Source organism: Opisthorchis viverrini, assembly GCF_000715545.1.
Source record: "Opisthorchis viverrini unplaced genomic scaffold opera_v5_180, whole genome shotgun sequence".
Classification (NCBI taxonomy): domain Eukaryota; kingdom Metazoa; phylum Platyhelminthes; class Trematoda; order Opisthorchiida; family Opisthorchiidae; genus Opisthorchis; species Opisthorchis viverrini.
In genome coordinates, this window is record NW_008751837.1 from 369,888 (window position 1) to 395,857 (window position 25,970).

The window sequence follows — 25,970 nt, forward strand, 5'->3', positions numbered from 1 at the left end:
ACACAACTTCAAGCAGTTCCATGCTTGCTCTATACGGAAAGGTTGACCACTTGCAAGTACACAGATAAGTACGCGTTCAGTGATGGGGCGGAAATCGCGTACTGATTTCAGATGGTCCGTGTTTTCTGCCACATTCGACCTGGCCTCGTGCAACCTATGGCTTGAAAGAGTACTCATTTCTAAACGCAGGAACATTGAATGGTTACTAGCGTAAACTGGTTTGGGTGTGGTTCATTACCTTATCACTTCGGAGGGAAAACACCTTTTTCAATGCAATCCTATACATTCTGTCTTCGTTTTGTACAGACAAATGTACATGCATGCGCTTGCAAGTGAAACCGTGCATCACATAAGCCACACAAGAAGTAAGGGGGTAAAACCGGTAGAGATGTTTTCTATCGTCGATGGCGCGCAGCCAGTCGGGGGGATAAGAAATATGGCGGAGTGGTGCAGCAGGGTCGGGGTGGACGCTGATAGAAGAGCAAACAGGTGCAAAAGGAATATGGTGTCGTGATTGAAATATGTGAGCATATCTCAATATGGAGAACAAAGGTTAACTAGGGAAAGCCAAACCATGACTCTTCCAAAATCCAGGAACCATGTGCGAAAGCATTTATAGTGAAAGCACTGTTGTTTTCGACTGCGAATGACCGGCCGGGAACAAAGTATGCATATCTTGTGCTCTGGACTCAAAAGCGAGTCAACAGGACTGCGTCTGTATTGTCTCTACCTCAGACGAGTATAAAAAACAGCAAAAGTAGGTCAGCTGACTACGACAATCAGAAAAGAGCTCGGCTCTGGCAGCAGTAACCCTTCAGGGCACTACAGGGACGTATAGTTACAAGTTTTGGCGCTTTTAAGTACAAATGGGTGATAATAGAAACATATGCACATAAAAACCAGTCGTTCTTATCCAACTATACACTGCTTTTCAGGAGCTCTGAGAAGCCCTGTGCACATGTGAATTGTGGGATGCGACTAGGCGGTTTGCTGGCGTTGATAGTCGTATGGGGTGTATGAGCAGGGAATCCACACACAGAGGGGACAACAACGGGATGCGCAGTGAAAGGCATGGGGACCGTTTGATAAAAGTCTCGGCCTATTGCACAATCACCGGAACAAATCAAAACACATGCACAGCCGTCGTTTGCCAGAACAATGTACGAGAAAACTGAGGGGTAAAATGCGATAGAATAAAGGTATGAATAAGCACTGCCTCTAATGTTTGATGGTGCATGTATAAACGAAATGAAATGTTAAAATGCATTGTGAATGTGACTGTTCACCTCCAAACACTGCTGAGGATTAATCATGAAGACGTGACTTTGGTTCATCACAACTGCATTAAGAAAACACCAGATGCACTCTGAATAGTCACAGTTGATAGCCCACACCAAAAAAATTTGACATGATTTTTAAACTGTCGCATGTAGTGACTAGTGTTATCATTGCGGCAACGAAACTTATTGAAGGACTTCCAAAGGCTCATGTTCACTAACAATTAAGTAGTAGGCTATTTGTCCGGATTCGAGTATTAGTTGTATGGACCGTAGTTCATGTTATCTGCATTCATCGTGGACACATTGCACACGATCATGTTGGAACTAATCACGTCACAACCAGAAGGCGGCAGAATGTTTTGAGCAGCGGTTGGAGCTTCTTCAAAAATAGAGTGAAGTGATGGGCTGTACATCGGGTGTGGAGTGGAAAGATGTGAATGATTTTCAACACCGAGATCAGGGCGATTAATTAAGGGTACCGCAGCTGTGGGACCTCTGATGTTGTGTGGTGCGGCACTTGTTGTCACCATGGAATGGTCCGGACAATTTGAAGTTGGAGTGCGTTCTAAAGGAAGGTACTGATGTGTTTGGATAAATGGTTGGGCGGTCTGAGACTGATTTGTTCCCATCTGACAATGCGAAGAAGGGGAATGGCACATGGTTTCGGTCGTATATGTGTTGTATTGAGTAGGTGGATGTGAGCATCTTGAAGCTGAGGTTTCGTTATGCATGTGTGTTTGTTGTGTGTCTTCAGATGGAATGGTGTACGTCAAATTCAGTTCATTTGGTACCATCCGACTTGTTCGTAAGCATCGATCATTCAAAGGCTGTGGAAACTCGTGTCCAGGGTGTCTTGGCCATTGAGGCTCCACACGCCCAGCATATCCACAGGTGGATTCTGGATTGGAGCGTGATTGAAGTGGTTCTGAGAAGGTCTGGGATATATGGAAATTTTCATGAGATACTGGGAGCAGGTCGTTATGCACCGAAGTAGGAGAGACGTGATCAGAAGGAACACTTGCTTGTCGATGTAAGGTTTGACGTGAAGGAGTCCAATGGGGGTATGCAGTGTGAGGGTGAGATAATGCACGCCAAGCTTGCACCTCATTCGGTGTGCTCGCAACGGGGGGTAGTGTGCGCATTTCCGCTTGTGTTCCATTGTGATGCCCTTTGAAGTACGATGACGGGTCAAGATAGGTGGTTACCAGGTTGTCTGTATTTGACGCTTGAGCGGACGGATCTGAGTATCCAAAAGAAATCTGGTTTCGTGCATAGAAAGAGTGGTCGGGTCCTGGACAGAATCGGTGTAAACAGCTTTCGGGTTTCCATTGATCCGCTATATTTTCCGCTGTGCCCGAATCGTGCATTGGAGTGCGTTGCCAAGGTGACCAATGTGGAGTATAAGTCGATATTTGTTCGGGTGGATTAGACATATGACCGGAGTGGATAGGAGACGACTGGTTAATGTTAGGGCAACCAGGTAAGGCACAGACACAAGACCAAATTAAGCCGTGATGTGGTTCAGTTTGCTGCTGAGGTAGATTTTTAGTTCCAACGCCACACATATCCCCAGTGCCTCGATTTGCATAAGTGGGAATATGCGGTTGAGGAGTCCTCACAGTGTTACTGTCGTTGGTTATGCCACATCCACTTCCGGCATTCGAAGAGCCCATCGACCCAAGTCCGCTACTTACTTGTGAACTGGTAGCGGAGAGTCTTTCAACGTCCACCTGAGACATACAAGACTGACTCACTGGTTGTTGACGAGGGTTACTCAGGGGATTAGTAACTGCCGACGGGGAACAACGACATTGGTTTGAAAGATGGGTGTGACAGTCAGAGGCAGCAGTACAGCTGTCTGCTTCGCGTGAATTGACCATGACTGATGGCGGTGGTGTAGGAAGAGGACTTGATGAAGACCGAGTACGATAGGCAGCAAAATTGGAAGCACAATCTGGAGGTGGGTCGTGCTTCGGGTTTTGGAATCCAGTCTGCACAGTAACTCCCGAACCGATTCCAGAGGAAGCCGTACCACTCCCCCGTTCCCAGTGATCTGTAATAAGAAAATACGGCTAGCTTACCGATGCATTCTTAATTGATTCCCAAAATGACAGTAGTTAATGTGGAAAGAGGCAGTTAACTCTAAATATGTCGTAATACTTCTTCGAGCAACTCAACTCTGCCGCGAGGTGTCAGTTCGCTTGTCGTGCCCGTTGGGAGTCCCCAGTATGGCACGTAAAATTTCGGCAACTTCCTTTTAAGGACTTTCCACAAATTGATGCAGTGTTTATATTTCACCCGGCGTAGTACAACACGAACACCATATAGGATGAAAATGTCTTAGCAAGATACCACATCCTCTCCCAAATATAATGGCGCCGCATAGTGGAGCAACGTTATCAGGAACGGTAGAAGTTTTATCTCTGGAAGAGACGACTCACAAATGCGAAAAATAAGTGACTTTTATTCAGTAGCAAAAGCCGATCCGGTAAATAATCACCGGCATTGTTTAGAAGGCGTGTCAAATGTTCTTGCTACACTAAACATCCTGCGAAATTAACCAAGGTGAAGAAACATTGGCTCCCTAAATTTGCGAACTAGATCAAACGACGTTACTGTTTATCCACTTCGGTCACAGATGAGGAAAACGATTCTTTTATTAGACCCCGTTAGACGTAGAGTTATTCGTTTGAACACTGCCAAATAGCAGGAACTTTGACGATGAATAAAATAAGGAATAAACTAAAATTCTGTAACCCCCCGATATGAAACGAGTGCTGGAGATTATGCACACCCATGTGCGGACAGTTCGTCCCTGAAATTTTTGAACACAAATAACGTCTTTACCACAAGGTGTATAACAACAAACGCTATTCACACTGGGATGATATGAGGAGCAGAGATGGCAAAATTTCATAAATGTAAAAAAACTACAGTAATTTTATCCTAGACTGCTTGATTTTATTAAATATAGAGTAAACACTCTACGACTTATGTCAAGCTCGGCAAATTAATGAATAACTGAACTCTGCCTGGCCTCGTCTAGCATAGACTGAGAGTGCTAATCATCTGGACAAATCACATTCGAAACGCAGACTGATGATAATAAAGTTGGAATAAAGCAAGTATGAACGCTGGCCAGCTCGATTTTCACCGAGGCCCCAGTAATTTCCGCGGATTTCGCTGTTCCATCGAACCACATCGATGTGACAAATAAAATCTTACCGCGTCGCTCATCTGAACTGAGCTGATGAATACTATATGCGTGGGTACTTTAGAAGAGTAATTCGTGCTCAATGGGACCTACGAAAAAGAGACACACCGCCACTGAAGATATAAAAATTTCATTTCATCGAAATCGCCACTCGATGTTCGCAAGGGTCTACCACCGACGGTAAAACCCTATCTGAATCTACAGACTCTTGATCTAACATCAAATAGAAAAGTTCGCAATGAAAGTTGCTTAACCCATTCAGTCCTATCTATTCGTGCATTATCGCTTTCAACAGATTAACACTCGCAAGCACAGCTGGTAAACTGCGAGTGAACGTGTCCTGGTTGGAGTTTAGTTAGTCCATAAGTTAACTTTGAAAAAGAACGCAGTACCGGTTGTTATAATGCCTATCCGTTGTAATAGCGATTCAAGGCGATAAAACAGGGTGAGTTGGATCAACGCACATTGGTTAGTTAGTTGTTGGAGTTTCGTTTTTGTTGTGCGAGGTTTCTCCAACTCAATTCATTGCTCATTCAGTTGGATCAACGCACATTGGTTAGTTAGTTGTTGGAGTTTCGTTTTTGTTGTGCGAGGTTTCTCCAACCTAATTCATTTGCTCATTCTCTGCATTCATTCCTCCGTGATGAATTCTTTTTCCTGGTTGCTTTTATTCAGATTTAGCTAACTGGGAAATCACTTTTTCTCAAATTCCTTTATAACGGGAGCCAACATATTGGCCATACACAGATTCACCATGTTGTGGAAGGGTGTTGTGGGCTATTGCCCGTAAAGGCAGTGAATCTCAGAACAAACAACAAAATCAAAACCGTTCCCACGGAGGATTTTACTAAATTTGAATGTAAATATGGAGTGCGGTTTCATGGGCGATTGTCTCACTAGGAAAAGCCCCATAGACGAGATATTTCTGAAATTCCTGCAGATGTTTTCCCAAAACTAGCAGGGTACAATTACTCTGTCCTTCTCTTCACACTTTGGATCCAATATCACTCAGGACTGATGATTTGTGCTTCGGAAACGCTAAAACTGCCACCTACTACTTCACTGATTATGGTCGGATGTAAATTTGTTCCAATTCAACCAAATTAACACAATCAGGAAACAGGCACTATTGTTACTTCCACTAAACTGTTGGTTACTACACTGAGTGAGTCCAAAATAAACCGATCTTGCTCGATTATCCATCCAAATGAAACGACTGTTAATTACTCAACCACTTACTTTAAATCTATGAGGATTTTCTCCGGAGAAGTCAAAGCATGGTTCTGATAAGCTTAGCGATATGGGACCACCATCAGCTTTGAATTGAAGATCTGGTTATCCAAACTATTCGTTATTACTCCATTCATATAATGTACTTGAAGATCGCGCAGTCTCCTTGGTCAACCCACCCACGCCTCTGCGGATACTAAAAGTAGCTACAGACTACTTTAAACGGAATGAAAATCCAAATGTTTAGCGGCTCCCGAAGGGGATAACGTTGAGCAGATCGCCTATGGTGCCATGCATCAGGTACTGATACCAAAACTTCGTCTTATTATTGGGCTACCTGTTCATGTTTACCATTCCGATTATCCTTTGAGGTCTGCCGTTTCAAAGACCACAGATAAAATCCAATGACACAACCGGAAAACTAATCCGGCTTGTTGACGCCTCAATGACAACCGCTGGCTGCAGTGGCTATATTCTAAGAAGACACCTTAAAGAAGATAGTGTAGTGTTATAAATTAAACGTCTTGCCTCGCTAGAGAATGTTCTCTTAGGATCTTTCAGAACTCTGGCTCAGAACAACCGAGATTCTCCGTAAGAAGCACCACATGTTGTGAGTCAGTTCGATTAATTTCCGTTGCACCAGTAAAAAATGACACACACTTTTGGTGTTTGCCAACATCCAGCTAAATAAAGATACTCTGAACTTCGGATGCGATGGCCTTCATTTGCCTAGCTAAGTCTCGTTAATTCGTACTTTATCTCCAGTTGCATACGGATACATGGTTCCATAGAGGGTAGATTTCAGACAATATTCACATTTGCACAAGGTTAGTAAAATCTTCGGTTGTTTCCATTTCCTAAATGTCTTTCTGAAAGGATACGTTGAACTCCAGACCAAAACCTGAGCTTGCAAGACGGCTTGAATGATATGCACCCAGAAAACATACGGTATGTTCACCTGATGAGCGAGTTTGAGTGTTCGGGTTCGGGTCCGAGAATTCCATCTCTTTTCTTCTTGTCTTTCTCTCATCAACGGACCACTCAAACGCACTGTGGGAAACATCTCTACTTGCTTATCGTGTGTGATCTACGGGTTCGCTGCTAAGCGATACACAAAAAAGTGGGTGTTCCCAAAGAGATGAGTGTGATAAAGGTAACTCCAACCGCATCACAAGCGCTCAGTAGCCCATCCCCTATTGAAAAACGAAGCCATTTCTGACGCCGACAAGTGCAAACTCTATGTAATTTTAAGTAGTAGTTTTATCCCCCTTTATCACAAAGGATGTGCTACCACAGCATCGTTCTCCCGTCTGGTGGTGCATGCCTTCAGTTTGAGCATGGGCAAACCTACAAAAAATTTTGGGTATCGTACGGCCTGATAATTGTTTATTACTTGTAACCTTGTCAGTAGTATACATATGTTGTAGTTTATTCAGGACCTGGATCTGGTGATACGCCATGAAGCATAGTTTGAACAGTCGTATTTTCGCCCGACTGTGAACATGGGTAACATCCTAAAGAGGGATACACCCGGTGATACAATCGGTCCCAACTTAATAATGCTATTCATGAGCCACTGTCTTCGTAACGGCGATAAAAATAATATTGTAATATATTCCCAAAAAGCCGTAAGAAAGTGGAGTTATGATGAACCTCCGATCACTGCACAGCCCGAACCAGCTGGTGGGTGCAGCACAAATCCGGTAGTGCAGCTGATAGGAAAATGGAGAGCAGAGAACTGGAAAGTTCACGGTTTCACCTGAGAAAAAGCTACATACACATAGAACCACCACCAACTTTAAGAATAATACCAACATGTTGGTCAGTCGAACGCCTACCGAATCCCACATGATACTCTTAGTCTGATTTTCTCCAGCGTGCGATCTGCGTATACGAAAGCCTGAGTGCAATGACTTCCAGGTAACTGTATTTGGTGTTGTTATCATTTCACGGGAATTTTCATGTTCAAACGGTGAGGCGCAAAACTAACTAATAAGAGGTGACAAAATATGACATTTGTTGATGCCTGCATACCATGCGATGAAGAGATCTGATCGGGTCCAGGAATCCTGGTTAATGAAGGCAGCTCACACGGCCTGATAAATTCGACTCCTGGTTTGATGTCCACTGCAGCCGGCGAGGTTTCATGAACCGATTGAGATAGCGTCTCACGGGCCTCGCTCCCAACGCGCAACGTTTGCTCCACTGTCCAAGGTTTGACAGTCGTCTGAGGGTTCTCCACATCTAGCGCTCCAACCGGCTGTGTCCCAGGAGATCGCTGAGTGGTCCAGTTTGGAGCACAAGAATGGTTCTCTATTTTGATGCGCATGTTTTGTGATACGTGGGACGGGAAACCGGTCACAGGAGAGGTATTCCAAGACGATATGTGAGCATTCAACGAAGAATTCTGAGCTGACTGAGCGGCCACAGACTTCTCAACGATACCCTAAAGAAGTCAGAAGTGCAGAGATGATCACAACAACTTAGAGCGGTAAAAACGTTTTAACCTGACAGCAGACTCCTAGTAATCATGTAAAGAGTTCTGACTGTGAAATTTATGCTCACATTTCGATTGAAATTCGTCCCTTTTTATAGGGTCAGAGATGGCGAAGTGCGCTATACTGTGCTTGTATCAGGACTAGTCTGGATAAATAATTACCTATGTGAGGACGCATAAGTAGAATCACTGAATGTGCTTATAAGGTCCGATAGTTCAAGGTAGGAATTTCACCTCAGTCCTTTTGATCGAAAGAGCAGTGCATTTGATATCTCAGTGAATTGATTCAATTGGCTATTAAGGGACGTGCACTAAATTACCTGTAGGGTGAACTGCGCATTCATTTCAAGCAAAATGCTTAGAAAGTAGTAGTCTTGTCACTTTCAGAAGTGTGACCTTCCCCAAAATATTGCGTTTTTCCTATATCGTGCTCTGGAGTCGGAAAGTGAAGATTAGCGGGACCGAACGAACTAAGATGAGGAAGAGATCTGAACCCAAGGTAGCAGTCGACGCAAGATCTGCGTACAACAAAACAGGGGTACTACCAACACAAGGATAAAGTAGCTGTCAGGAAGAGACACCGTTTTGGATGAACTGGAAGATGCTTGGAAGTTTAGACAAGTTTAGATAGATATATTCACACGAGAAACCGAAGGCTCTTGGTCGATTGGTCTTAATAACGCCCAGTCATTTCCAAGCTCAATTATCAAGAATCCACAACGAGGTAATATATGACCAAGGGTCCCACGTTAATAGGACTAAATCACTGACCGCCATGTGCCAGATCTGTAGGTGATCAACTGTTCAACATCCCCATTCCATTTCCACGACTTGTTTCTGTCAACAAAATGCAGAGGGTAGAGTATAAGCAGCTCGGACGGACTTGAACTCTTTGCAGGCTAAGGCTTCTGAATGAAACGAGACAACGCTGCAGATCAGATGAATGCATGCTGCATCCTGCTCGATAATTGCTTTTTCGTTCTTGCTAATTTTCGGCGCATGTCGATAAAATAAATGGTTACGTTAAATGCTGCATGTAACCGAAGTGAAGAGTCGCCCTATGAAGCAAACAGGTGGTTGGAACCGGTACACTGGAATCATATACCTTGAGTATACAGTACGTAACTGGAGCCAGATGTCACGTGACCGACCGTCCTACACTCACATGCTGACACACAACACATGTGATAACCTTCGAAACTGTCTGAATTTCCTCTGGAAACACTCAGGCAACGAAACAGAGATTCATGAATTCTAAATCTTCCCATCCTCTGAACTTTGGTCATCGGAGTAAGATAGCTGTAGTCGGTCACCCAACTGCATAAAGCCCGTTTTTATCAGTTAAATAAATTTGAAAATACCAGCTGGACTTCAAGCTCGGTGCAGGTAACGAAAGCGACAATGCTGCCAGCCTTTTGATCTATTCTCAGCTGCAATGCTGGTCATGCTGCCCTTGTCCTTGCAGCTATCAAGTCTATACCAAATTTGAAGTGAACGTCCAAAGTTGTGTTTGTGGCAAATGTAGGACAGATTATCCTGCTGCCTAAACATCTCACCATCTTCGCCCCGTTTTCATATTAGAATATCATGATGATGATGATGAGTAAAAACATTCCGCTTAAATTTAAAGGTGACCTAAGTGTTGTTTATTACACTTTCAATAAACCCAAAGGGTTGTGTTGCGTGCACCTTGTGAGTGCTCTGAGATTCAGCTGTCAAAGCAGTAAATCTCATGCTATGCATTTTTGAGATTCCCATATTTAATCCAAACTTAATTGCCTTTACTTTCTCGCTAAGACGCAAAGAGCTATGGATAAAACGTAGGTAACTTCAACAAAAGAGTAAAAAACGGATGGTGTGAACCAGACGGATGAGGACCCACTGCAAAATCCCTTCTCTCGGTTGGTGTAGTGAATCAGCTCCACAACTGCACATATCGTCACATTGTCCCAGGAGCACAAGGATATCCTACTCGTCAAAAAGCGAAAACAAGGACTTTTTGGAATACAAAGTATACCATTCTGTTTATGACAACTGATAATCCATCTCTATCGCTCGCCCGTTAGCTCGTTCGTTCGTCCGTTCATTCATTCTGTCTTGCACAAACGTGCCCGAGGATATTTGGCCACAGCTGACAGCTATGAGTGATTATGATAGCAGGCCAGTACACAGAAACCTACCTGAAATTGACTTCGGAAAACAGTACAATATTCGTTGCCACGGCGACGGTTAGTAATAAATTACGGGTAGGACCGCAAACAAGCACTAGTGTGTGTATATTTGTGGAAGTAAGGCAGCGGACAAAAGAAAATTAAGAGTTGAAATTATGATGAAGTCGGGCTGACTGGGCCACCCATGTGGACAGGACTGTAGTTCAGACACGTGTAGTTTCTGATGGAATGTGTTTGTGTTTCCCGTGGCAAGGCTATGTGGAATGATTTAAACCAGTAGTATGTGTCAACAACTGTGCAACCATCAACAACACCACACGACTAAGCATCTTCTGGGGTTAATTGAAAGGTATGGTGTTTGGAAACGTTACAGTGACATTTTTTTCTAAAAAATGCAAGCAACCGATCAAGTATAGAATCCTGTTGACATCGCCGCACCATAGTATGGGGTGATTGTCACAGTACAAATTACTGCTTCGCTTAGAAGACCAAAAGGTTGTAGAAGCGAGATACTTATGACAAAGCTTGTAGTGAGCACGGCTTATGAGGGGTCTCACAAGAATGCTTCAATATTTTGGACAAGGGCAAGTACCTAGAAGACGCACAGTCCCTTGTAAATTATGTTAGTTCCAATGAGAAAATCAACTGAATCCCAGCTGAAACCCTAGCTTATGATATTCCTTAAAATGGTGAGTCTCAAGAGCAATGAAACCGGTCATGGAGTTTCGAAAAATTTCAGCAGCCTTATGAGTTATCCGCTCAATCAAGAAAATGTATCGTCCAGTTGCCTAATGGTTAATACGTACTAACACTTCGTTTGTTCAGCATCGGCGTCACAAAATATACTTATCTAAAGTCGTGATACACTATTCATGAAGTTGCTGAAAACTCTTTGACAGACCACAACTAGTTTCCCTCTTCTTGGGGCACAGTCCCCGAGTTCTACTTGAACCTGAATTGCACGAAATTAGCAAAATACACTCATTTGCATACCAATTTGGTTTTGACGAGAGACTCGCCTGCAATCCATCTGAATTTCTCGTTTATGATGTTTTTAAGCAACTGAATGTGCTGCACCAGGCCGCCTCATTTTTCGGTTGGCACGATATTCGAGATGTCGCGATACATAAAATACATACATACATGCATAAAAACATAAAATAAAAAACAAAATAAAAATAATAAAAATTAAAAATTAATCCTTATCTTGATAGGCGCCAGGAGTCTTGAGGAAATGCTTCCCTATCCAGTGTGCTTCAGATCTTTATGACCGGGTCCAGTAGACCTAAGAATGACGTGTGCAACACTCAAAGTTTGTACCTACACGATGGCTAAACTTTCGGATCAGAAATGGTGCGCTTTTTGTAGCGGCACTGCCGATATGGCTCATCAGCCCTGGATAAATCACATAGCTATTAGACGCCGATGTTCCCTTTGATCTCCTACCGCATTAACAGACTCGGACTTTAGTCCAACACTGCGTGTGGCAGGCCGTCTGTCAAGCACAACAATGATCAGTTCGGAAAGCCAACTACATCAATACACGGGGTCAGAATTTGAAAATTCGCTACTACCAGTCGTTTAGTCTGTCATCCAACCCAACGGCAGACACGGCAGGACATTATCCCCGTTATGCATTCAAAATCGTAGTGTTTGTTTACTTTTCCTACTATCTGACGGCCAGTCAGTGCTCGTCTGTATACGTGCAGTTCATTTCAAATACGAGGCTCAATCCTCAATGCAGTTATCAAATTGCTGAATTCCAGGCTGTTCACGATCAATTCACTGTCGGCAATCTGTTCAATAGGTTTTGATAAACTGTTTAGACCTGGAGACCATTTGTGGGGCCTTTGGCTGTCGCTCCGATGGGTGGCACATGCACACAGGCCGGTCTCGAAAGTGCCGACACTGGCCCCAGCATGAAGCGCGACAGCTGATGATTGATAGCTATGTCAAACGGAAGTCCGTATTTAGATAAAGTGCATTTTTACCGCATAAAAATCATTGGTGGGTGGAGGGATACCATTTTTCGGACAGTGTAATGCCCTTATTTCGTACGATAAACTCCTGTTAACGTTACTATTTGCACAGCTATACGGAGTATACAGCATTACTTCCCAGAAGAACTTCTGTTATCTTTAAGCCGAAGAATGGTCATCTAATGTCGTCTAACATCTAAATTTTAATGCACAGTGGATAGAGTTTGGATCCCGATTGCAGTGCCAACCCTGGCAACCTGAGAGTAGTCTGATGCCAGCAAGACGTGGCTCAATATGAATTGCTGTTAAAATGGTCGATGCGCAAACGGGTCATTGGGCTGCCCAGCCGCGTTGACTAACGACCATCTCAAAAGTGAAGTCCCGTTAACTTGTTTTTTTCTACAGTTTGCGTTTGAAAATAAATAATTTTAGGACAATCCATATGCAGCCTTCAGTAATGGAAAACCGCGAACAGAACCAGAATTTTCATGAGAAAGAATGCCTATCTTAATGGGAGAGCCAAGATTAATCGGTTTCATCATTCTCCGCAAACTGCACGCGCTAAGAGACAGCGGAAGAACAATGCCTTGTTGATTTCTGAAGTTTGGTAGCAGAGACGTTCGCAACTTAAATGTCCCAAAAATTCTCTGTAAAGTATATTATTTATGGGTTAAGATCGGAAGCACGTCAAAATATGCATAAATGCATGTATAGTGTCCACAACCCTGATAGCGTCCCAAGTTGTTAAATGCACCAATCAAATGCCCTCCAACTAAACGCTGGAATAATCGGAGTTGCAACCATTCCTGGTTGTTCCTAGCACGTTAAAAAGCGGTAAATATTGTCTCCTATTCTAGGAAATCCAAGAAATTATACTTCACGCTGGGCATTTCACAGGTAGCCTAGAAATAGAAAGCTGGCGACGGGAATAACACCATGACTAACAAAAATACAAAAAAAATTTCACGTTATAAGCAACTAATGCGGAGAACCTGGCTTATTGTGTCAGGTGCTTCGCTACCGGCAAAAATCGAGCTACAGAATAAAACCGGAGATAAAGTGTGCCCCGACGAACCTCGCAAGCTACTTCCGTGACGTGGGTACAACACGTTTCGGGCCAGCGTCTGCTGGCTCATGGAAACAAGCCTTGGTTTTATTACTTAAGGACACTATTCAGAGAGATGTCACATTCTGGAGTGTGAGTGGTGTTCATCTAGTGTGTTGTTCGCACAATGTTGTCAAACTATCACACTGTATTAGTTCCGGAGCTCATTCAACCAAGAGTTCATAAACCAAAGCAATATCCCTTGTTCTGGTAAGCAAAGATAAAAGGGAACCCCCTAGTTCGGGGGAACCTCTTATTGACCTGCAACTATTTATTAACATATGCTGTCACGGCAGAACTAAAGAGAGTCGGGTGGTGAGAAAAATCAGCCACTCTAATCACGCAATGTTTCACGCACCGCCGTTGCCTTCTAAAGGAGGATATTTGCTCACTGTGGCCAACTCTAAAGATAAATCGCCACTGATAGGAATCAATTACAACAGACGCCAAGTAAAATTTGCTTCCATCGATCCGTCTGAATACGACCAAGTAGTGACGTCCAAGGATCATTTGCTAAGTAATCAGTAGCGTTTTGTGGATAACCGTGAAATTTTGATCACGTTGCCCACCTTCAGCAACCACCTACAAACAAAATAGTAATGGATATTTCCTAAAAAAGCAAAGTACTTTGAATACTCAAGAATACTATAAACAAAAGTGATTCATGAAAAAACGACACGTTTGTGGCAGGAGCAGGACATAGACCCAACAAACTACAATCCCAGTGTTACTACTCGGTACTGGCAGCCATTTGCCACATGCGCACTGAGATTCAGGCAGTTTTATTCCAAACTGTGTTCCAGATTTTCATAGCTGTAAACCTACGGATAAAATATGTGCTTTCGAAAGGTCCTGTGGGCCCGGGAGGGGGGACAATTTGGTCAAGGAGCCCGAACATAGCTTCATGATTGTCCTCTGGCAAATCAGTGATTCACATCAGAGAGACATAGCCACATCCTGCTCTCAGTTCAACTGCTACTTTTCTAAAACATCTGAGATAAGATAGCATTGAAGCTAAAATTCTGTATAGACCACAGAATGCGTTGAATACAGAACAATCGAGTTGAATTTCATTATTTGCCGTTTAGATAGAGTTTCGCCTCGTATCTATGTAAACTCCATCCGATGCTCTTTGTCTCCCTGAGAGCAGTAAAATTTTGTTTGCCACACCTGGTATGGAGTCCGAACTATATAAATGCCATTTATCTTCTCAAGAGAGTAAATTGGCTCGACTAGGAGGAATTAGTATATGCGTGCTTGCACGCAGAAATCTTGGGAAAATAACACTCCTAAAGATGATAAAAGATACGATGGAAGTCAGATAGACAAAAACACCAGTATGAAATGGGATTTACGCTTCAGGGCCAAGATCAGATACAAACAGGTAGTCTAGGCACATTAGCACATGCGTATTATGTTGTGAACAATACACTGGGTGGCGTGTACATTCTAGTTAGAAGCACGCAGATCCTCTGAGAGGGAGAGTGATGGAACTCGTGGGAAAATGAGTAAAACTACAGCTTGCGTGCGAATTCACAGTAGCTGACTGCCAAACGAGTACAAAAATGAAGAACGAACATGGCGGTAGCTATGGTAACAAGGCAACAAAATTCGTACAGGAAACACCACCTTCACCGGTCGGGCGTGTCTAGCATGGTCTGCTTAAATTGAAAAGCGGAGTTTGCTGCCTTATACATTTAAATGAAAACTAAAGTTTTGATTAAGAAGATCATCGGATTCGATGGAAGTCTTTTAATAGGAGAATATTGTAATCTTCCCCAAGCGGAAACCTCCCAAGACGGAACAACCTCATCTTGCGAACAAACCGTGTGGAAGACTTTTCGGAAGGGCCGAAGAGGAGGTAATTCCTAGCTTCTCATAAAGTTTTTATATGTAGCAAGAGGCACCATTATCGTTATGGCCTGTGACACCATCCAACCTTTTAGTGGTCGTACTACAAATGGTTTGTATGATAGGCAGTGTCGATGTAACCCGTCTTCACCATGCGCTCCCCCAATGAGCCTAAATCGGACAGGGTATTTTTGAGCCAGAGCACTTTTCATTGAAGCCTGCTTAGAGAGGAGGAGGTAAGCTTGATCAAACCACCCAAAAAGCGTTTGTGGTTTTGGGTCTCTAAGGTCTCTCAAAATGATTCTTAGTGATCTCTCAATTTGACTAAATCTTCTGTCCGACGTTTGGGGCTAAGCGTTTACAGAAAATAACTAGCTATTGGAATAAAAATGTCTACCTGTTCCTAACTAGTCAGCAATTAGGATTGAAAACTCCTCGTCTCCACCAATAACTCTCTGTAACTTAGCAGAACAACACAATATGTGGGGGGAAAATGTGGCAGACTCTCCCAAGAAGAGCCCCCTTCAGGAGAAGCTAGTCCATCGAAGAGTCTACAAATTTTTCAGAAGAGAAACGATCACCATAAAAATCTAGCCCACCTGCCTTGTTCCATACTTGGATATCACTGTGGACATATGCGGAGTTGAAAAACCCGTACATAGGATGAAGTGTAATTCAGGTTAGTCACAGTCTCGCTCACGAGAAACTTGAACTGAGTGTACTGTGCAGACGCCGACTCCAGATGCCTCCCCTTGATACGATACTACTCATAAAGATGACAATACTCACTTCAACACCATCTCCATTTGTACGTGTGCATCTTATCACCTACACTGAGAATTATAATTGGTCTAATGCTAAGTTATTAGCGTAGTACTTGACTCTTCAGGCCAAGCTTGCCGCTACGAGTAATCAGTTAGCATTCAGGAGGTTGGATGTGGCCGTGACGGCGTAAAAGTTCCTCCAACCCTCCCAGTAGCAGTTCGTGGCGCAGGCGACCAGCTGAGTAATTGACTGACATTTTGCCCACAAACGCAGTAGGCTTCCACCGCTTCCACTTGTCAGTCATGTTTCCTGATCTCTGGTATTTGGTGTTTACGCATCACCAACCTTATACTTTCTATGGGGTTGCGATTCGTCAAAACTTTAGGACAGACAGAACACACACTTGTTCGGACGGACGATGTAAGGGCGACAGACGTCCGTGTAGGTGTGTGGTTTGTGAATGGCACAGATTAACAAGAGAACGTCATACGCACTTACTGAATGCTTTCCTTTACAATTAAGAAATAGCAGGAACAATCGGTACCATCCCATTTAAAAAGCTCTCCGTATTGGACTGATTAGTTAGACCAGCCATGGTTTCAAAAACGGCGCGATGCTCAAAAGGAAGCCACAAAACGAGATAAAACTAACCAGTTCAGCTCTGTCTCAGCAGGTCGGTGAACAAAAAACAGCTAATGTCACACAAGAATGACGTTTCTGCTGTGTGAGGTAAAACAACTATGTAATCTCATCAAAGTAGTACACAGCTTACGAATGAAGAAATAAATGAGCACGATGAGGTCTATGAGAGACAGTTTAGAGCATACTTTCAGGACTGATCATGTCCGGTTTCAAATTCAAAAAAATACTCCACGCTAATCCGCTGGATATTTCAGTACATTAGTCATGGAGACCGTGGAAAGATCAGGAAAAAGTACATGATTAATTAAAAAGAACGTCAGGTTTCTGAGGTAGTGGACGCACGGACATAACCAGGTCAAACGCGGAGGACCCCTACCAATCTACTCTAGGATATGTCATCACCAAATAGGTCATTTATTGATTGGCTAATGGTTTCGTTGCCAGATAATTTTCCGTAGACAGGGAGTGTGAACTCATCTGTTTAGACACCCTTCTAGTGAATTCAACCCTCTCATAAATGGTTTGTATCACTGAGTAACTGAATTAAGTTACTACACATAAGGGGGTTTCATGTTGGTATCAGCAATACGGCAAACGCCATGTACAATCCACATTTTGTATACCTGAGAACTGTGACAAGACAGCACCATATGCATGCCACCCGAGGAACCCTGCTTGTTCTAGAAATTCAAAAGTTGATGGCCCTTGAGTCAAAAAGTGATTTCTTGAGCGAATAGGTTGTCCAACTGCATCTCTGTCCAACGGCTTGGTAACGTTGACGAGAGCAGAACTGCTCGGCTGTAAATTTGCATCGCAAGGGATAAGCCACCCCAAAGAGGTGCGTTTGAGAAGGGAGTAGCTTGGCCACTCAGGCTGAAAAGTAAAAGTAGCGTGACAGTAGTAACCGGTGTCCGTTTGAAAATTGAGTTCGACGTTCCTTATGTCGACAGTGCAACGGGCCAAAGTCACAGCATGTTCCGAATTAAGGTTTCCACAGTTCAACGTTCCACGGTCTAAGGCCCGAAATGGACCGCTTTTGTTTCAAGCAAAGTAGATGTGGTTTCGGTTGCTAATAAACACAGTGCTTTGAAGAAAAAACTCTCTTCCAGTTTACAGTGCAATGTAAGTACAGCTATATCAAAATAAATCAATAAAGTGCTGAATTGTTTAGTTTCAGGGAATAAGACATGTTTTAGGGTGCTTCACGATTTCCTCTGATAAATTTGTGACAAATGACATGAAAAGTCACGCGGATTTTGGCGAGACGATTCTACAAGACTGAAGAGCAAATAACAGCCTATTAGAGAAATCGGAACCAACCAATCACAATCGCCGAGCATAATTACTGTCGGAAGAGATGCCATCGTAACCGTATTTACTTTTTCAAAACTCTGTTTTGTCATTTGAAGTAGGACTATTGGCGCAACTGGTAACCAAAACAATTAGCTACTCTTTAGAGCACAATCTAAATTCACGTACTTATCGATCGTAAACGGCTGATGTGCAATTCCGGCAAATGGTGTGAACAAGTCTAAATTTTTGCCCAGTCTGCGTTACAACCCCAGAGCTGACGCAGATATATCTCGAAATTCCAATGAATCAATTTCACTCGCCGAAACACATTATTTGGCTTCATTTTAGGATAGTTTACTTACAGGTCCAACGGAGGTTTTCGAATCCGTTGTATTGGTTTCGGGGGCTCGGGATGCTGCGGTATCTCGTTCGAAATTGCAAGTCCAATCGACTCTCTGATTTGCCTCGCCATCCCGCGTGCCTCCAGTTACGTCGCTGCTTGTGGGCGAATTCTGTAACGATAAGTGTCGTAACCGCCAGCTGGGAGTTGAGGCAGCTCTGGCTTTCCTGTCGGACTTTTCCTCGGTAATTGCCGCCTGTGAAGGACATGGAACTATCGGTGGATTCTGATGTTGGTGCTTGTGGTGCTGCTGTATAAGATGGGAATGCGGGTTCACACCAGAGCAAGGGTATCTGGGTAAGTGAGTACTTGGTTGACAATGCAGAGGAGCTGCTTCCACACTGTTACTTCGTACAGATCGATCGGGTATATGAGGACCAAGGTTATCACAGTGGGATTGAAAGCGACATGGTGTCACACTTCGGTGGTTTCTTGTTGCAGAGCTGTTTAAAACAGCGTTGTTTTCAGCTGCTTTTCCGATTCGTGCATCATGTATTCCACCCAATCCAGAGGATGTTCCTTGTTGCGTCCAATTTGGAGGGATGCCTGGATGTAGATATCGTTTGGGATCAGAGCAGTACGGCAATGGTGTCGGACATTCATGCTTCATGGAGGGGAAGTAATCCGCTCCGCTGTAGATGGCTGTCGTGGGATGCATCATTAATAGTTCAGAAGTTATACCCTGGGTTGACATGTTTGCTGGACTCCAAGGAGAGCGTATATCTGCAATGTTAGGTGGAAATTCTGCAGTACCGCGAGTGGCTGTATAAGGGTATCCGAGTCGGTTTGCTCGGCCATATTCTGATTCATGAAACCACGAATAACTCTCAGTTGTGCCAAATTCACAGATGGGATTGGCGGAATAGAGGGAGGTGCCATGGAATCCAATAGCACGGTCACCGGGAGTGGTAGAAGGTCCCCGACCCCTGCCATTCCACCCGCCACCACGTGGAAGTAACATGTTGTTGTCCCCCATACCACGAACTCCGAAACGTCCCCGTCCTGAACCGAATCCCCCATCGGATCTCCGATCACCCAAGTCACCTGGTGATCGTGGATAGCCACGGAAACCATCCACACCACCGCCACTCGTTCCACCATACGTTCCGCCACTTCCTCCACAAGGTCTATCACTCCAACTCTCGCCTTTGTGCTTTTTCGTAGCATACACCTGGATTGGGGTTACAGAAATTCGATTCAAATTAGTTTAATCACTACATAGGGAAATCATAACTCGAAGATTTCCGGAATATAATAAGCTTCTTACCAGTTGATGTGCCTACCGTGAGTTCAAGAAGCAAGAAAACTACCTGAGATAAACGGCGTTATTGATGTGGTAAAGAGAAAAAGCTGTAAATGGCTTCCGAAAAAAAGTATATCCAACCGACGAATAGACAGACCTCAGCAATAGTTTGCTTGTGGACATCTCAGCAATTTAATTAAAGTGGAGGTCGATAATCCCAGTGGTAGGTCGGTTATCGAGCAAAGGAAGAGCTCAACTTAGCGTACAGGTTGAACCAACTCAGCAGTGCCTAAACTAAGTTGTCCCTTTTTTCACTGTCAAGGTAGATTAGTTCACCATTCATCGACCGACTAAAATGAATGCTATCTACCTTCTATTGAGAAAGCAAACCGGCGGGAATGCTAATGGTAACAGAGAACGCGAACTTATGACCTTGAAGCACAAATGGTTGTACCTCGTGATTATCGCGCAAACAGAATGTCACCCACGACCAGTTATTCAGTGGTTCAACAAAGTGGACTTATTGGATTTTTCAGTCCTGTGCGTACCAACTCTAAATTAATCACAAATTCAATGAGCAGGTAATCTCAGTGGCACGCGATGGGAATCAAGGACTACATAGCTGCACAGGAGCACGCATCAACAGAAATGTGTTCATTGCTTTACATGCAGTGATTTTTTCTTAGAATGGACCGGTTATGACAGAAGCGGTCATGGTGAAATGGAACGACTTTATCCGGTCCCAATTTGAGATCCACCGCATGGAGGATATTCCGTGGGAGGGAATTCTAAACTCAAAATCAGCCTATGCAAACAGACTGATTTGGTCACCTAGACTACCCACAGGGCATCCAATTTAATGGCAACAGTCTTAGTGTTCCACTGGTCAGGTAGGTATTGTTCCAAATCCAGAGCTTGTGATTTGTGGTTGAATGAACACAGCATCCATATCTAATCAAGTAAGCTAACCCGGCATTGATATACAGCGTGTTGACTCTAAGTTTCACTGTGATGTCGACTTCCACAAGTCAGAAAACCGGTAGGATTATAACAAAACTAGATTTCACGTCATTCGTATCCTGGTACACAGTGAACACCTACAGTGCTAACCTTGACCCACTTTCGTGAACTCTGTTTACCAGCACAAGCCTCGTCAGCCGGACGAATGCCACTGCGCACTCAAGAGCAAACAAAGTGTGGGGTGCAGCAAATGATGGTTTCCTCCTGGTTCAAGCTAGCGATGAAAACAATACGAAAATTTCTAAGGTTTCTCTCTGTACGTTCGTACAGGCACATCTGCTCGGCCTAGAGATGACAGTCAGAGGTCTGAAAACATCAACCGTAAACAAAATGTGAACCCGACCCGACTGGAGATTTACCACTGCAGCAGGAGTCGATGCAAAGCAGCATATGTGAATGTTCACAATTCAAATGTCCTGGCAAATGAAAGCAGTTTGAAACAATTTGAGGTTGATATGGTTAAGAAATAGGTGAGTACGGAGACCAGTCACTCTGGTTCTAGATTGTGCTTGGTAAAGGACATCAAATCCACTATAGGGTTAATTCTCTGCAAGAGAGGATGATTTTAATCGTTTCTTTGACTGATCTTGGATAAATATCCAGATAAATAAGCGCAAGAACGGCTGAGTTAAATACATCGGCTGAGGAGAAAACATTTTGGAGAAGGAGACTCAGTATGATGGTATGAAAATTCACTGATGCGAACTACCGCCTCGCCTACGGGTCAGTGAACACGTGTCTATGAAACAGCCAGATTGTCTAAAGACAACGACAGCCTTCAGTCAACTAAATCCGTAGCCTGACAAGCGTGTTTGGCTTGCTTGCGCGTTTAATGCGAAGGTTCCCGCAGAATCTTTACCGTTGACTGAGTAGCTTCAGTACCACGAGTGCGAACGACGCATCCGTCATACACTTCCGGACATCTGCCGCGCGTCAAATTATACCTTCAGAGAAATGATACAGTGTGTTGCGGACATATCGAAATGTAGTTTCGAGCATTGTGTACAAGATGGTGCGACTACGAACCGTTGGAATATCAAGATGCTGGGGTTGCCGGATTGACAGAGGCTTATCTTTAGCATGCCAAGGAACGTAATTTGATATAACGGCTTTTACAGTGACTTTAGGTCGGAGATATTAGGATAAGGAGGACGGTAGATATCCAAAGGGATTTTAATGCGCAACCTTGGCAGTTGTGATGTCTCTTGCTACTGCAATGGCCCAGACTAAGACCACGTGCGACATTGTCTTCGAGACAGACGGACGTGCACATCAGAGCTGTCTAGAAGCTACCGTAGTAACAAACTTTATTGGAAACGACAAGGGCGCACGGCACATGAAAATCGTATCATGTGCGCCTGGGTGTGTGGTTCCTCCAACCCGTCTGCCTATGCCACACACAAATCCCTGTTGACTGGGCTCGAACGCATCACCAAATATTCACGCTTATATTTCATTGTGCCCCCAAATTACGGTCAATCATACCGTAATTTGGTCGGTTGCCGAGAAACTTGCTCGGGTGTGCTGTCTACCTCACCAAGGTTTCTGGGACCTAGAACAATGGATACGCGACAAAGATCCATTTGTACGTTTCGGAACAGCAAACAGCGATCAGCTATGAAATAATACGTCACAGTTTACCATTCCGTTATCCACAGTGCACATTCGCCTTAATTGTGTGAAAGTAGACTGGACAACAAAACAATTAGGATAAATTCATATTCAGTCATGCGACCCTACTGATGCGTCTGCTGGATGCGCAGTCCGATTCCAACTACAATTTTATGTAGGGCAAAAGCGATCAACCAAAATTTCGCAATGATGCCAGTGTTAATTGCTTCCACAGCAATGAGCAACTGTGTTCGTTGTTCATTTGCGCTCTGAGTAAAGTCTGATGATGTGACGCTGAACCATACGAAGGAATTTTTCGACTGTACATTTATATGAGGTCACCTTATTAGCTTGTGTTATACTCATTCACTTTGTGATTTCTACACCGAAAAGCAGTCGAGCTGAACACTTTGCATTGCATAGTTTCACAAATCTATCAGAGTGCGATCAACCAATCCTGTTCGGCCGCACGACACAACCTAAATTTCATCATCGCTTATGTAGAAGTGTAGATTTGTCGGAAAATACCCTGCAACTACACTAAATTATGTTATTCTTCGTTTAGAACCCGAATATTGGCTTGGCTGTTTCCGTAACTTTACACTTTCCAGGGAATATCAAGTTTAGTTCACTACAGTGAGCCAAAAATGAAAATGCGTCAAGCTGACGATCTCAATGGCCTAATAAGAATCCTTGTGGGTTTTGATGTGCAGTGATACTCCTATATAAACGTTATTCCTGTACCAGCAATAGCGTCAACGACTTCGCACGTATCGAAACAAGTAAATGCCTATCTGTGTTTTGATTTGATGTAGTTATCCTGTAAATTATGATGGCTAATAAATTGAAAAATACTGAGGAACTGTTTACTTAAACCAATCAATGTAGATGTTGAACAGGGCCAATTCAAGTTTGCAGTTGTTCACACCGGTAGCAGTTTCCAAAAGTTGGAAATCGGACGGAGTAGCGATCAATTGTCAACGTCAAGCGGCCAATAAAATGATTTACAAATATCAATAAAATCTCAACAACCCTCCAACATTTAATAACCACCTATAGAGCACGCCCTCACAGATCAAGAATATCCCTATTATAGGCATCCAGCGCTAGGCAAAAACTTCCCAGAACACGGCAAGAGGTATCTCATAATGAGCAGTTACTCCTGCAACATGTGATCTGTCACATTCACCACCCAAAATAGTCAAAATTCCGTGGAGGGTTCACACGTCCGATTTACATATGCGCAAGCAAAGGCAAACTAGGACCTGAGGAATAGAATCAACTTGGCAATGCCACTGAAGATGCCTTGCTGCAGGTTGCTGATTCCGTCAACATGGATAACTAAGACTGACTTGGAGTGGTGAACAGAAATTGTACTACATCTTTCAGCCTTCGGTGTAGCGAGTGACTGCATGAGCTTGGTGAGTCTGACATCATCCTTTTAAATTGTTTTTGGAAGCGGACCTACCGATGTATTGTATATATTAGCAATAGGACAAACAAGCGACCGAAAGCGTATTATAAAGGACTGCAAATTTCAATTGAGCTCCGCGAAAAATAATTGCCATCCAACGACTTTATAGTCTAGACTGTTTAACTACGTGATAGAAGATAAGGCAAACTGAATGTGCCTTTCAGGTAAAGCACCGTCACAGGCATTTTGAATGGTCTGTTCTGACCACAAACCGATTCGTCCTATCTTTTAAGCTGCAGGCAATCACTATCATTCACCGAGTCCGACTGCATTTAATGTGGAAAACACATGCTCACTCCCGCCAGTTTCGTCTCCCACAACTCTAATCGTCCCGCATTTTATAATAACTCCTTTTGTAGATAACGAGTGGGATTTAGTCTCTACCGCTCAAGTACTATCCAAACCTGCACTGTGGCTTATTTGCTCTGGCAGTATAGAGCGTACTTACCAGCACGTCCCGCCACACACAGTTCCAAATGAAGTGTTTGCTGTCGCTGACAATCGGACCAAAATAATGCACTAGCAAGGCCACATGTGACTGACTTTATTACAGGTATAAGGTGGTTGATGTAGGACTTCAGTACAAACTCTGCACTGTCGTCGAGTTTACCGCAATCCCCTGGCCAGGGACATGCCATACAGTGTGCTCATTGCACAGGCGACAGACGCATGGGCGCTTGGATGCACGGCTCCATGAAAACGAAGGTAAGGCAAACAAAGCGAACCGATAAGCCACCGGACGATAGAAACCGGTACTAGCTAGAATGATCCCCTATAAGATTCTGAGTCATAATTTGGGTAAATTCGATCTCATTTTTGCAAAGCATCATTGATGAATGAGCTTGAAACTGTTTCTGGAGTGAAAGTCGTGTACATAAGATGCCATTTGTCTAGGTTTGACGCACTGAATTAGTTCATCGACCGATTCACAAGGGACCACTGCAAGTCAGTGCCGTTGGACGATTCGTGAACCTGTAGTGTACCTGAGGAACGTTCGGAAACAATCATTCCGTAAAATCTCCATGAGGTTGAGAAGTATGCCATCGTGTCTTTATTGAACCAATGTCTTGAGATCGGTATTATGGGGCATGAGACACATATGCTTTGTACAGAGAGAGCATTTGGCCCAAAACTAAACAGAACAGATTCGACTATGTCGAAGATGTTTCTGACTACGCTATGATATGTGTACCAATGCAGAATTAGGTTCCAAATAACCTTCCACTAAGAAGGATAGTAGCAGTGAGGAGCTTGGGCCTAAACAAAGCTTCTGAAGATCTTCGACATAGACGAAAATTTAATTTGGTCTAATTAAACCGTGGATAGTCACTATGCGTTCAAAGGGTTTTCTGACGTGAGGATCCATTTGTTGTTTCCTCCACAACAAACTACTGAGTTGGGTCACTTTCAGAAGCCTATTTGAATTCAAAATCCACTTTGAATAAGGGATATTTATTGAAACGCATACTGAAACAACCTACTTTCTATCTGTTGTTCTCCTATTTCAGATTAAGTTCTGCCGAATGGACTAGACTCAAAAGACGTTATTAACAAGTAGCAATCCAATAATTATGCCGCTACTGAAGCAACTAACTCCACTGAGTTGATCATGTTTGCTAAAGGGAATAGCTAGGTTGCGACTGATATACCACTCTGATGTAAAAATGGTGACACATTTTCCAGTTCCACTTAGTTTTTCTGCGTTATATTGGTCAGAGTAGCTGTTTGTTACCACAGTTTCGGTGGCATATATTTGTCCGCATCGGTAATCGCACTACATACCCAACGGAAACAAAGCGAGTTTGAAATTATCTAGACATCAAGAACTTCATGCATAGCTGCTGCATCTAAACAGAAGTTGGTGACTGATAGTTTGAAGCATGGTGCAGTGAGGTCATGTATGTAACACTATCAGTCCTCGGACTATTTTACTCGGGTTTCGCTCGCCACTCTCACTGATTACCTGTTATCTGCAGCTTTCAACAGATAACATTCCAACGACAAATGGGCCGGAATTACAAAGGTCGAATTATGGAAGTGCTCGAGGCGTATAATATTAACCTTTCAATATGCATGCTCATTCAAGAAACACGGATTTCGCTTCCGATAAATAAAAAATTCTGGAACACCCATGGTTTTCATAGGGCAGTGTAAACAGTTTGCGCTAAGTCATTGGAGGCTTGGTCAGCTGCGAG

At 43.5% G+C, this 25,970-nt stretch overlaps 2 protein-coding genes across 2 annotated transcripts in view; one reads left to right on the forward strand and one right to left on the reverse strand.

Annotated features, from left to right (window-relative positions):
* T265_07678 (hypothetical protein) overlaps positions 1-25,970 on the forward strand; it is a gene marked incomplete at both ends in the record, with an annotated part of 37,979 nt that overhangs the window by 6,582 nt on the left and 5,427 nt on the right. The gene's annotated exons all lie outside the window — the stretch shown is intronic.
* Positions 293-25,970, reverse strand: part of T265_14352 (hypothetical protein) — a gene marked incomplete at both ends in the record, with an annotated part of 32,997 nt that continues 7,319 nt past the window's right edge. The window contains 3 exons of the mRNA XM_009173274.1: positions 293-3,333; positions 7,759-8,170; positions 18,390-19,598. Of these exons, the coding sequence (XP_009171538.1) occupies positions 1,535-3,333; positions 7,759-8,170; positions 18,390-19,598 (3,420 nt within the window). The remainder of the gene's footprint in view (positions 3,334-7,758; positions 8,171-18,389; positions 19,599-25,970) is intronic.